Consider the following 13,612-nt stretch of genomic DNA (forward strand, 5'->3'; position numbering starts at 1 on the left):
CCCCACTTTGGGTTATTTCGAGTAAGTGTAATTCTTCTCTTTGAAATGTCTCCAAATATTTGAGAAGAGACTTCTCTTATCAAGGTTAAACAGCTTCCCTTCCGGAGAAATTTTTCATGGTTTTGAGGTCTCTTTCCCTTTTCTAAATGCTTCTTTCTAAAGTGTGTTATTCAGAAAAATTTCAAATATAGTCTAATAAACATAGAACAAATGTTCCTATGACAAACACTATACTTTTGATGAAATCAGTCAAATGGTATGTAGATTATTTCCCCCGCAGACCCAGCACACTGCTAGCTCATATAGGGCTCACTTTCAGTTAAAAATCTCCATCCTTTTAAAAATTTATACTCCCCCTCGCCCCTCCAAAAAAAAAAATGTTGTACTCTTTCCCAATTCAAGTTCAATTGAGGAAAACAGGGACATACCTCTAAAAACTTTACAGACTGGCTTCAGTCCATTATCCTTTGAGTACTGTGTAAAAAACTTATGATTTAATTTAATTGTGTTTCTATTTAGCCCATATTCACTTTGTCCACAAAGATAGCATACAACCTTGTCACAGGTCTTACTATTGTCCAGATATGTTGTGTCTACAACAAGCATGTCAAACTCAAAGGCTAACACGGGCCAAATAAAGGTTTAAGTTTATGTGGCCACAAAAAAACAAAACCTTTAATTTTCATAGAAACGTAGGTGTTTTTTTTTTAAGAGACATGCTGAATACAAAGGGCTGAAATAAATGAGTCATCGTTAACATAAAATAATAGAACATTTTAATAAAAGTTAATATTTCTTCTTGAACATTAACTTATCAGACACCGAATAACTGCACACATTAATAAGCGTAACGCAAATAAACCTATTTTTCTTGTTCTCCGAAACCAAAATATTTCCTGTTGCGTACACCAAACAAGTGAGTCCAAGACTAATGAGGTGGCCATCGGCTGCTAAAATATTCGCTGCTAGTATTAGTGGAGAGAAATGGTGCGCCTGTGCCTAAAGCGTGTAAGGGAAATGAATGCAACACGATTATAGTAATCAGTCAGCGAACGTTATAGTTCGTTATTAATAATTATGTATAACAGGATATTGTAAAAATTAAGTCAGGAAATTTTTATTAAAACGTTTCTTACATACCGTTATATTGTCTCGGCCATAAGAATATTCGTTTTGGGCCGCGAGTTTGACATGCTTGGTCTACATTACATTGGACAGTTTAGTAGGTGAGGGCTTAGTGAACCCATGCTGGGCTACAGTGATCATTGCTTTCTTTTCTAAGTGTTTAAAAACCATCTGTGGCCCTAGCTAGTTGGCTCAGTGGATAGACTGTTGGTCTGCAGACTCAAGGGTCCCTGGTTCAATTCTGGTCAAGGGCATGCATGTACCTCGGTTGCAGGCTCCTCCCTGGCCCAGGCACTGGTTGGGGCTCATGCAGGAGGCAACCAGTCGATATTTCTCTGTCTCTCCCTCTCTCTTCCACTCTCTCTAATAATCAATGGAAAAATATCCTCGGGCAAGGATTAAAAACAAAACAAACAAAAGCACAGCTGTGATTCTACATCTATCCGGGATAGAAACTGGTGGCTCTGTCAAGCTCTGCTTCATTGCATTTCGGACTCTCTTGTCTCTCAGTTTGATATATCATTGGTTATGTGCTATTCTTTCCACATCTATTTCTTATCTCTTGTAAACCTAAGCTTAGTACAGAGTTCTCTGTAGTTTGCTACACTAATCGCTGTAAGAACCTCCCTTATGTCAAAATCCTATGAAATTGTTATTTTAGATTTACATTCTGGAGAGCTTCCTAGCTATGAAGGCATCTCTAAGTTGTCCCTAAATTTAAAAAATATACATAAAGAAAAGAGAGAATTGCCGAAACCGGTTTGGCTCAGTGGATAGAGCGTCGGCCTGCGGACTGGAAGGTCCCAGGTTCGATTCCGGTCAAGGGCATGTACCTGGGTTGCAGGCACATCCCCGGTGGGGGATGTGCAGGAGGCAGCTGATCGATGTTTCTCTCCCATCGATGTTTCTAACTATCTCTCTCCCTTCCTCTCTGTGAAAAATCAATAAAATATATTAAAAAAAAAAAAAAAGAAAAGAGAATAAATTAAAATTCTGTTCTCAAAAAATTTAGGTACTTGTCAGATCTATACAACGTTCTAAACTGTTACTAAGCTTTTTTTTTTTTTTCTGCAGCTGTTTTTCAAAGTATTGTAATTATGGATCCTTGTAGACCTTTTAATCTTCACCTCTAAATCTGCAAAACAGGAACACGTGACTTAAACTGTCTGACTTCATGTGTGTTATAAATAGAAACTTACACTCTAATATTCTTTGAACTTTTTGGAGGCTGTATGCCTTATTGATTCAGAAAAATTGTTGTGTTTATTTCAGGAATACCTGTTCACATGTAAAGTGTCACTAAAGTTAGATGCATAGAATTTTGTGGCAGGAACACAATAGTGGTGGGCATGGAGAGGAGGGAGTATTTATTAAGAGTTTGCTGTGGCCCTAGCCGATTTCGCTCAGTGGGTAGAGCATCGACCTGTGGACTGAAGGGTCCCAGGTTAAATTCTGGTCAAGGGCACATGCTGGGATTGTGGGCTCCACCCCCAATAGGGGTCGTGCAGGAAGCAGCCTATCAATGATTCTCACCATTGATGTTTCTATCTCTCCCTCCTGCTCTGAAATCAATTAAAAAAATATGTATGTATATGTATGTGTATGTGTATATGTATATGTATATGTATGTGTATGTGTATGTGTATATGTATGTGTATAAAGAGTTTGCTATGTGCCAGGTCCTGTGTTGGAAGTAATCTAAGCGGTTGGTAACTGGGAGCTGGATGGAATGATCATTTCGGGATTGAAAGGTGGTTTCTGGTTGTAATGATGGTGCAGTTTGAATTGTTCCGTGTTTTTTTTTTTGAAGGAACAGTGAAAATGAGTACCTCACAGGACCAGAATGGCTCCAGTAAGAGAGAACCCCTTCTGAGGTGTCGTGATGCACAGAGGGACTTGGAGCTTGCCATTGGTGGAGTTCTCCGGGCTGAACAGCAAATTAAGGATAACTTGCGAGAGGTATAATGTGTGCTTTTCTCTTGCCGTGTCTGGACTCTTAGCACAGGCATGGTTAGAGCATGGCCAAGGTTTGGCTTCTCAGTGCCGACCAAGCAGTTTCACCCCATGCCTTCCATGGTCTGCCTGAAATGTTGATGTCTTTGATTCCAAAGGGAAATACAGATGTTAGAAGAGTTTGGAAAACTTTGTACCAAGAGAATTAAATTAGTTCAGCATGCATTTTTGATTGCTCTTCTTTGCGGTCCCTGTGCCAAGCAGTGCCATCCAAAAAAACCCCCCAAAAAACGAATGAGCAGTATACTTACTGTTCATCTGTATCCTGGATGCATAAAGGATGGCACAAGATCCTGTCCCCTAACATTTTTTAACTTATTGATTGCATGGTTTTGGTGGTGCAATGGTTGTGTAAATGACTGTTAGAGTAAGCCAGAATGAAATATGTTTGTTCCATTGACTTAATAGTATTCTTTTGGTGACTGGGGAGACCAAGTGGTATTACATGACTTTGAAATACTTTATTATACAGAAAAATGTGTTTTAAAATAATTTTTTAAAAAAATCTATTTTTACTGATTTCAGAGAGGAAGGGAACGAGAGAGAGAGAGAGAGAGAGAGAGAGAGAGAGAGAGAGAGAGAGAAATCAGTGATGAGAGAGAATCATTGATTGGCTGTCACTTGCACGCCCCCTACTGGGGATTGAGCCCACAACCCAGGTATGTGCCCTTGACTGGAATCGAACCTGGGCCCCTTCAGTCCCCAGGCTGGCACTCTATCCACTCAGCCAAACTGGCTAGGGCTAAAGTAGTTTTTTAAAAAGGGGTTCTCATTGATAATTTATAACTGTTCTGATTTTTTTCCTTAGGATTTTATATTTACCCCTCTTTGAATCACTGTATATGCTTCCAGAAACATTTACTTTACAATTTTACTTAAACTGTCTATCCTAGTGGTCTCTGGTTATTGACATATAGTGGCATATCTCTTTATCAAATTGGTCTACCGTCGTCAGTGGGTTGCTCATTTGTAATCTGAGAAAAGAGATAAAGGCTAGCTATTAAGTCAATAGTCTTATCTTATTACACTTGTAAATTTATAAAACTATAGGTTTTCAAATTATATGAAACACTGAGGGGGATCAATATTACCTGACATATCCTTATATTTTCTCTTGATTATTTTAGAACACCCAAAATTAACCTGGCTTCTTAGTATTGTGGGGGGATTTTAGAGCTTAGGTATACTTTTTTGGCTGGAATTCTTAAAATGGGTCCTTCCGGCTTTGGGGACACTAAGCCCAGAAATTATAGGTACAATTTTTAGCATGTGCATTTTTCTGGGGAGATGTCATTGGATAGCCAAAAGAATTTGTGACTCCTAATAGTTTAAGAACCTCACTGTTCAGTGGGAAATAATTATTTGGGCTTATAACAATAGTGAAGCTGCCCTAACCGGGTTGGCTCAGTGGATAGAGCGTCAGCCTGCGGACTCACGGGTCCCAGGTTCGATTCTGGTCAAGGGCATGTACCTTGGTTGTGGGCATATCCCCAGTAGGGAGTATGCAGGAGGCAGCTGATCGATGTTTCTCTCTCATCAATGTTTCTAATCCTCTATCCCTCTCCCTTCCTCTCTGTAAAAAATCAATAAATATATTTAAAAAAAATAACAATAATGAAGCTAATATTAATATGTATGTGTTTCCTAGATCAAAGCCCAGATTCACAGCTGCATAAGCCGTCACTTGGAATGCCTTCGAAGCCGGGAGGTGTGGTTGTATGAACAGGTAGATCTCATCTATCAGCTTAAAGAGGAGACACTTCAGCAGCAGGCCCAGCAGCTCTACTGGGTAAGGTGGCTGGTTTCTAGAGAATGTCTTTCCTGTATTGTGGCATCAGATAAAAGTTTAATCTCAAGTGCTGTTTGTTAACTTGGATATATTTGGTGCTTTTTGTATCATTGTGGCAAGGTGGTTTCATTTTTCTTATAGTTACTGGGCCAGTTCAATTGTCTTATTCATCAACTGGAGTGCACCCAAAACAAAGATCTAGCCAATCAAGTGTCCGTGTGCCTGGAGAGGTAAAGACTATCTTTGCTTGTTTTGATTTTTGGCATTTTGACTTTGGTGTATTAAAAAAAAAAGTCACTTTTGTAACTCATTGCACCTGTTGGATTTAACTTGACTTCTCTGTTCCTGTGATAAGATCATCTTGTTTTATATTTTTAATATTATACTTGGTGCATGGTTAAGTGATCTATCTTTGGTTGAGAGTCTTAGAAAAGTACAGTCATTTCAGATAATTCACAATTTGGCTTTTGCTTTGGATGAAGTTGAAATAGATATTTCTTTAAAATAGCCAGATTTTATTTATTTTTTTCTCCAGACTGGGCAATTTGACCCTCAAACCTGAAGATTCGACTGTCCTACTCTTTGAAGCAGACACAACTGCTCTGCGCCAGACCATCACCACGTTTGGGTCCCTCAAGACCATCGTGAGTAATACTGATCTCAGATGGTTCATAGTGTGCTTCTCAGGTCTGTGGCCTCACACGTGGTACTAAAACATCACAGTTTTACTTTGAATACTGGCTTTCTAGAGAATTTGGTGAACTTCAGAAATTTCACATTCTGATTGAGACGACAGGGCATTAGGCTGGTAGTTCTTGGGATGTGGTATTGACTCATGGATAATCTCAAGAATTCACCTGGTATTAAAACCTTTGACATATTTCTTATAAAATTTATGGCTTGAATGGTCTTTCATATAAAGAAGCAAACATGGTCTCATTTGTGTCTTGTTAAAAGTAGTAATACTGCCAATTGTGGTGAAATTTCTTATATGATGTTATGTAGTAAATAGAGATTTCTCAGATTTGATAACTACATTATAGATCATTGAATTTAGTGTAAAGAATATTCTATAGAAATGGTAATGCTTTGCTTAATACTTTTGAAATTATGAATTACAATTTCACTTTTTGATATGAAAGTTAACATTAATAAATATGATTATTTTGCTTTTATTTTATAGCAAATTCCTGAGCAGTTGATGGCTCATGCTAGCTCATCCAATATTGGGCCCTTCATGGAGAAAAGAGGATTTATCCCATTGCTAGAGCAGGTAAAATGTAATTTTGTTTCTGATAACTGATTTATTACTTGGCTAATATTTCTTTTGGGTTTAAGTAAATCACTGTTTTTGTTTTTGCTTTCATTTATTTGTAAAAAGGTAATGGGTTAGTTTATGCAATTAAATTCTTCCTTTGAGATGGACTGTCAAATAGAAATTTAGATGTTTAATAGGTGTTGAGTAACAGAAAGTTATTGTTATCAATTAGTTCATAAGGAATTATCATCAGCCCTAGCCGGTTTGGATCACTGGATAGAACATTGGCCTGTGTAGTGAAGGATCCAGGGTCCGATTCTAGTCAAGAACATGGACCTCAGTTGCAGGCTTCATATCTCCATTTGTGGTTGGGGTGCATGTGGGAGGCAACCAATCAGTGTGTCTCTCACATGGATGTTTCTCTCTGTCTCTCCCCTTCCCTTCCACTCTCTCAAAATCAATGGCAAAATATCCTTGGGTGAGGATTAAAGACCATTATAAACTTATGAACAAAAATAGATACAGAGGCAGAGCTGCCTCGAACAGACTGTCAAACTACAGCGGGAAAGCCGGTGAAGGTTGAGGGGCGGGGGGGCGAAAAGAGATCAACCGAAGGACTTGTATGCATGCATATAAGCATAACCAATGGACATAAGACACTGGGGGGTAGGGGAGGCCGGGGAATTGTTAAGGGCGGGAAAAAAAGGAGACATATGTAATACTCTTTGTAATACTTTAAGCAATAAAACAATTAAAAAAAATAAAAGCAATGTAAAAAAATAAAAATAAAAACACTTTCATCATTCCAAACAAAAACTCTGTACCCATTAAGCACTAACTCTACATTTTTCCCCACTCCCAGGCCTTAAAAAAAAAAAAAAGTCCTACTAGCGATCAGCGATTGAGAGCAAATGCATATGTAACAGCCGGTGGGCTAATTTCTTTATACCTGTCCCATGGCTTGGTCCCCCAATAGCACTGTATGTTGTTCAAAAAAAACCCAACAAACAAACAAACAAAAAAATTGTCATTAGCTCTCTGCTTGAGTTGGTTCTCTCTTGGGAATCCTTTTCTTTATAATTCATAGATTTGATTTACTTCTAAAGGCAATTCAAATATAGGTTTCTAGACATTGTGAGTTGAGAAAGAACCCTGGAACTCAGCCGTACTCCTTCATTTATAATTGTGAATATGGAGGCTTAAGGAAGTCATGCAATTTGTGAAGAGTTAGTGGCAAGCCAAGATTAGAGAGTTTAGGTCTCCTGCTTTCCTGAACTTTCTACTGCATTTGACATTCATTGCCTTGTTATGTGATTAGCAGAAGTCAGCATCCAGCACCACAGCTGTCCCTCTCAGTGAATGGCTCCTTGGAAGCAAACCGACCAATGGTCATCCAGCTCCTTACACACCCAGCACCAATCTCCAGGACTGGCTCACCCAAAAGCAGACCTTTGAGAGTAGTCAGGTATGTTGTTGCTTTTTTGTTTCTGAGGTAGATGTAGTAGTAGATGGGGTTAGTATGTCTTTGTTTAGTTTTTAGTTGTGGTCTAGAAACATGTATTTTTAATAACTTTAAATTACAATAGTGACATTTCTTTGCCATAGAAAGTTTAGTAAACAAAGGTCTGTATAAAGAAATACAAATAATCCCAACATGCAGAGACAACCACTGTAACATTTTTTTTTTATATACTTCACTAGAGGCCCGATGCACGGATTCGTGCACCAGTGGGGTCCCTCACCCTGGCCTGCGCCCTCTCGAAATCCAGGACCCCTTGGGGAATGTCGGACTGCTGGTTTTGGCCCTATCCCTTCAGCAGGGCCGAAACTGGCAGTCCAACATCCCCCGATGGCTGTAGTAGTGCGCAAAGCGGCAGGCGGCCTGGGAGATGCCCGAGCCCCGTCTGGTTGCCCCGCTGCCTCCCACTCATCCCAGCTGCGCTGCGCCCGCCTCTGCCACCATTGCCATGGAGGCAGGGGAGGTGGGAGAGGCTGGTGCTGCCCCAGCTACACTCGCCAGCCATGAGCCCGGCATCTGGTGCCCATTTGTCAGCTGAGCAGCTCTCCTGCTGTGGGACGCACTGACCACCCGGGGGCTGCTCCTGTGTTGAGCGTCTGCCCCCTGGTGATCAGTCATAGCTACCAGTAGTTCAGTTGTTCGGTTGACTGGTTGCTTAGGCTTTTTTATTTTTATTTTATTTTATTGGTTTTTCTACAGAGAGGAAGGGAGAGGGATAGAGAATTAAAAACATTGATGAGAGAGAAACATCAATCAGCTGCCTCCTGCACACCCCCTACTGGGGATGTGCCCACAACCAAGGTACATGCCCTTGACCGGAATTGACCGTGGGACCCCTTCAGTCCGCAAGCCGATGCTCTATCCACTGAGCCAAACTGGTTAGGGCTTAGGCTTTTATATATATATAGATTTTTCTATGCATACATATACTTAAAAAATTATACTTTAAGTCCTGTTTTGGCTATTAGATTTTTTTTTTTTTTTCACTAAAAATATATTTCTCTGTCACTTAATTTCTTCCATAAAATCCTTAATAGAATATGTTTCATCAATTGGCTATAATTTAATCTCCAGGTTTTTTTTAGTGGGGAATATAAACAAAGTTCCTCTAAACATTCAGGAGCTAATTCTTTGTTAGTTCCTTAGGAGAAAATACCTAGAAATGGCATTCTTAGATTACAGTTATAGATACATATTACCAACTTGGCTTTCCAGGAAATTGATATCAATTTATATTCCCCCCAGCAGAATATTGATTGTATTTGCTTCCCTGAAACTTCTCTAAGAGTACTTATAAGTTTATTTGTGAATTTGACACAAAATACAATTTTGTTTTAAGGAAATTGAGTATTTTTCCTATTTATTAGCCTTTTTCTATGATTTGCTTAATTATATCTTTTGCTCACTTTTGTCTTTATTCATAGAGGCATATTATGTAGAACTAATTTCTTTTCTATTTATGCTACAAATGCTTCTTCTTAGTTTGCCTTTAATATTTTCCATTTTTTTAAATTTCAGAAAATGTTTTTTATGTACTCAAATATTTTATTATTGCCACAGAGAAATCCCTTGTCTCTGTATACTTAAATTTAGAGACACTGGGCAATGTAGTAAATAGGCAAATGGGACTGTTACCATTGAATCCTAAAGCACTCATCCTGTTCTGGTGAACTAATACTGTGTACTTTTTGCTTAGACTTCCTCCAGAACCTGCAGTGTCTTTAGTAATGTCTGGGGCAACCTAAAGGGCTTGGAAAACTGGCTCCACAAGAGCCAACAAGAAGTTGTTCCTGAAAAACCAAATTACGAAAAGGGTAACAGCTGTTCTACCACCAGTTCATGCTCCATTGATACTGACAAGGTTGAAGATCCAGAGCTTCTTGATCAAGATGAGATGAGTCTTTCTGATTGGCTGTTGACTGACCAGGACTCTCCAAAGCTGGAGAAGCCTGGGAATGGCAGCTGTGAAACCAGTGAGAAGTTTAAGCGCCTGTTCCAGGTGTTCCATGAGTCCTACAATGTGAATGATTGGCTTGTCAAGTCCGATTCCTGTACCAATTGTCGGGGCAACCAGCCCAAAGGTGTGGAGATTGAAAACCTGGGCAATCTGAAGTGCCTGAATGACCACAGTGAGGCCAAGAAAACCTTGTCCACTCCCAGCATGGTTATTGAGGATTGGCTTGTCCGGAACCATCAGGACCCATATAAAGTAGAGGAGGTCTGCAAAGCCAATGAGCCCTGTACAAGCTTTGCAGAGTGTGTGTGTGATGAAAATTGTGAGAAGGAAGCCATGTCTAAGTGGCTGCTGGAGAAAGAAGGAAAGGATAAAAATGGTATGCCTGTGGAACCAAAATTTGAATCAGAGAAGCATCCAGATTCCCTGAATATGTGGCTCTGTCCTTCCAGGAGAGAGGCAGCAGAACAAGCTAAAATATCAAAGGCAATGGCTGCTTCCAAAATTGCTGATTCCTTCAAAATGATAAGGAACAGTTCCTTGTCAGAGTGGCTCATCATACCCTCATGCAAAGAGGCACATCCCAAAGATAGAGCTGGCAAACAAAAGCTTATGAGTCCGGTGGCCACTTCCTGGTGTCCCTTCAATACAGCTGACTGGGTCTTGCCAGGAAAGAAGACAGGAAACCTCAGCCAGTTATCCTCAGGAGAAGACAAGTGGCTACTACGAAAGAAGGCCAAGGTGGGCAGACATCAAAATAGCACCATTTGAAATATATTTAACAGGTTTTTATTTTCCTAATCCCAAACCTTGCAAATGGCCCAGATCCTTAAACATGTTAAGTGTTAAATTTTGCTTAAGTATTGATTTTGGTACAGTATTAGCAACAGAATGGAGGATTTGTGAATATTCAGACTAAAGTTTTTGAACATTTTCCAGGTTCACAATCTCCATCCTGCAGGGGGAGAAATACACAAAACACGCCAGCCTGTTTTATTGCTATTTATGGGAAAAAATTTAGGGGCAGAGGAAACAATTGTCACCCTTGCTCTTAAAGAGAGAATGCCCAACATTTACATTATTCCTTATTGACGCTGTTTTATTGGGAAGATTATTTGTAGCAACTCATCTTTTTGTCTTGCAGGAAGTATTACTTAATTCACCCCTGCAGGAGGAACATAACTTCCCCCCAGAACATAACTATGCCCTCCCAGCAGTTTGTGATCTCTTTGCCTGTATGCAGCTTAAAGTTGATAAAGAAAAGTGGCTATATCGAACTCCTCTACAGGTGGGTACATGCCAATAGTGTACGTATTAGATTTTACAGCTTGTTTTCTTATATATAAACTTGTACTTTGCCCATTAAACCAAATTCATATTAATGGAATGAATATTAGGCAAATGAGGGGAGAGGGAGATAATAACATTTCATGTATTTCACTTGAATTTGCTTTATGAAATAACTAGTACATATTTGAAAGTGGCATTTCAAGATATGATGTAGTTGTTGAGAATTTTTGGAACCTGTGTGGATTCAAATAGCTTATTGAGAAATGAGTGAGCTTTTAAGGTGGGGAGAAATGTTTTCATGCTACAGTGAAGTGATTGTTTATCTGTGGACCTTTCTTTACAGGAGAGGGATAGAGAGTTAGAAACATCGATCAGCTGCCTCCTGTTTTCATGCTACAGTGAAGTGATTGTTTATCTGTGGACCTTTCTTTACAGATGTGAAGGAATGGAGTACTAGAATCAAGCAACTTTTCTGCAAATCATCACATTTCCATGAGCCGAGTGACTGCAGCTTGCCAAATCATTGTGTTTCTGGGTGTGACCAGCCAGTTTAGTTCCTTTCCTGCCTAATTTTGAACTAGTGAAGAGAAATGTCATCACTTATGAATTACTGTGTAAAAGAAAAAGGCTGTTTGTTGATGCTGAGGTGATTCAGTTTCTTCTTACAGTTCACCCCTACACTAGAAAGAAACACAGTATCTTGGTGGATATTTCTTTCACAAGTCTCCATGGCTCCTTAGATTGTGTTGTTGTTAGTATATTCAAACTGTAGTTTTAAAAACGAACGAAAGAATTCTATATTCAAGGTGTTGATTTAAAGCTAGTCAACTTTCTTAACCTTTTGGTTACCCTTCTTTAGATGCTTCCCTTGCTGTGGGTTTTTTCCATTAGTGGTGGAAGTCATTATTTCTTCTGTTTAAGTAATATATAGTATATTTCACACAAATAATTAACCTTGAGAATAGTGATTTTTTTTGGGGGGGTAAACCAAAATGTGTGCCAACATCTTGGCAATTTTTGACATTAATTACAAAGCATTTAACCCACAGGTCAGGTTCTACATTTTCTTTTGTAAGAAATTAAAGCTACTGTAAATTTTGTATTTATTTCCTTAAGTGTTATTAAATTATCTAGTGAGCTCTTTTAGAAAAGCTCTAAATTGCTTTAAGATGATATTCTGGGTAATCCTAACCTATTTGAAAATATTCTGAAGAAATGCAAGCAAAAGAGCCCCAGTGCCGATTAGTCAGAGAGCAAAAGGCAAAACATGTTGGAAATATAGTACTTGAACTATTCATTATCCTAAGGTTTGGTTATTGGTGTATCCTGTGTAAATGGAAGTTGAGCTTGACATTAACACTTGGTGCTTTTAACTAGGGATAAATTAAATGTCCTTACTGCAAGCAGTGTACCTTGTACCTTTACCTCTAAAAGTGCAGTGAGCTGGCTGTTCTGAACACTTGTGCCTTGGGGTGTTTATTGAAGTTTTATGAAAACTGGTGTTTTCTCAAAATTCTTAAAGTCATGCCCACGATTTAAAAAGTTTCTCTGTAGGAGAGAGATGGGATTTGTTTTTAAATTCTTTGATAAGCTGCTTTCCAGGCTTCTAAATTAAGCCACTCAACTTGCCCTGGTATATGGTATTGGAAATACTTTAAAGTGTGTGATGTTATCATCTAAAAGCTCCTTTGGGGAAATTTCCGTCTTAACAGTGCCGTTTGCCATACAGCTTCATTGGAATTCTTGAACCATGGCTGGAAAAAGCCCTGTATTATTTTATCTCCCCCAGACACCATTTGGAACTTTAATAAAGGTGGTGGGTAAAAACGTAAGGAGCCTTTCCCTTATTTTAGGTTGCAGGAAACTTTGTAGTTTTTGAGGTTTAACACTGTGTATTCCTACATTTACATTAATCACTTTGCTAATTAGTATGTAAAAGTCTTTTGCATTGATGCATTTTGTACTTCCCTCCATTAAAAGTCTAACAGCCATAGTTGTGTGTATTTGTAAAAGTATCTTGTAACAAAATATTCTATCACATGTAAATGTGATAACCTTTGGTTAGTAGTACACTGATAACAAAAATTTTTATATTCAATAAAATATCTGTATTTTATGAATCTTAAGTTAGCAAGAACAGGTATGCTGCTACTAACTTCCATTTTCAGTCTGTTGCTACAAACTCTTCATGTTATTCCTTTTAATTTTCAATCTGCTAAAACTTTCTGCCAAATCCCTCCTTACTAGATGCATCCAAAAAGGCCCCACTTTTTCCAATCATAACCATCAGTTGTTTAGAATTTATTATATATATGTATAATCTGCAGTGCAATTTTATTTTTTCATATATAGAAACTAGAAATAACTTGCCTTTCCTTTCACTTTCCCAAGGCTTCCTTAAAAACTTAAAACTCTTATCTATTACATCTCTTTTTCTAACTATCCCCAGAAAGGGGACCAGTTTATACATAATTAAGCATGATCACTGGACAGGTGGTTCTAGCACACTAATGGTATAATGTTTAATCTGAAGTATCTTGAGGTTATTTAGTGTCAACTCTATTGGAGGAAAATTTTAACCCATCTGTTAATACTGCCAGTAACCCTTCATTTCAATTCAAACATGAAAACATGTTTTAGCCTAGTTGGGGCAAAAAAAAAAAT

At 38.6% G+C, this 13,612-nt stretch overlaps 1 protein-coding gene across 2 annotated transcripts in view; it reads left to right on the forward strand.

The window, feature by feature from the left end:
* NCOA4 (nuclear receptor coactivator 4) overlaps positions 1 to 12,941 on the forward strand; it is a 15,574-nt gene extending 2,633 nt beyond the window's left edge. Inside the window, exons 2-10 of one of the 2 annotated variants that reach the window (XM_006097551.3) lie at positions 2,936 to 3,084; positions 4,787 to 4,927; positions 5,069 to 5,157; positions 5,463 to 5,571; positions 6,111 to 6,200; positions 7,504 to 7,650; positions 9,401 to 10,399; positions 10,803 to 10,946; positions 11,384 to 12,941. In XM_006097551.3, coding sequence (XP_006097613.1) covers positions 2,947 to 3,084; positions 4,787 to 4,927; positions 5,069 to 5,157; positions 5,463 to 5,571; positions 6,111 to 6,200; positions 7,504 to 7,650; positions 9,401 to 10,399; positions 10,803 to 10,946; positions 11,384 to 11,389 — 1,863 coding nt within the window. In that variant the 5' untranslated portion in view covers positions 2,936 to 2,946 and the 3' untranslated portion in view covers positions 11,390 to 12,941. The remainder of the gene's footprint in view (positions 1 to 2,935; positions 3,085 to 4,786; positions 4,928 to 5,068; positions 5,158 to 5,462; positions 5,572 to 6,110; positions 6,201 to 7,503; positions 7,651 to 9,400; positions 10,400 to 10,802; positions 10,947 to 11,383) is intronic. The other variant, XM_006097552.3, reaches the window with a different exon arrangement.
* Positions 12,942 to 13,612: the final 671 nt, after the last annotated feature.

This window comes from Myotis lucifugus, unplaced genomic scaffold (assembly GCF_000147115.1).
Source record: "Myotis lucifugus unplaced genomic scaffold, Myoluc2.0 scaffold_206, whole genome shotgun sequence".
Classification (NCBI taxonomy): domain Eukaryota; kingdom Metazoa; phylum Chordata; class Mammalia; order Chiroptera; family Vespertilionidae; genus Myotis; species Myotis lucifugus.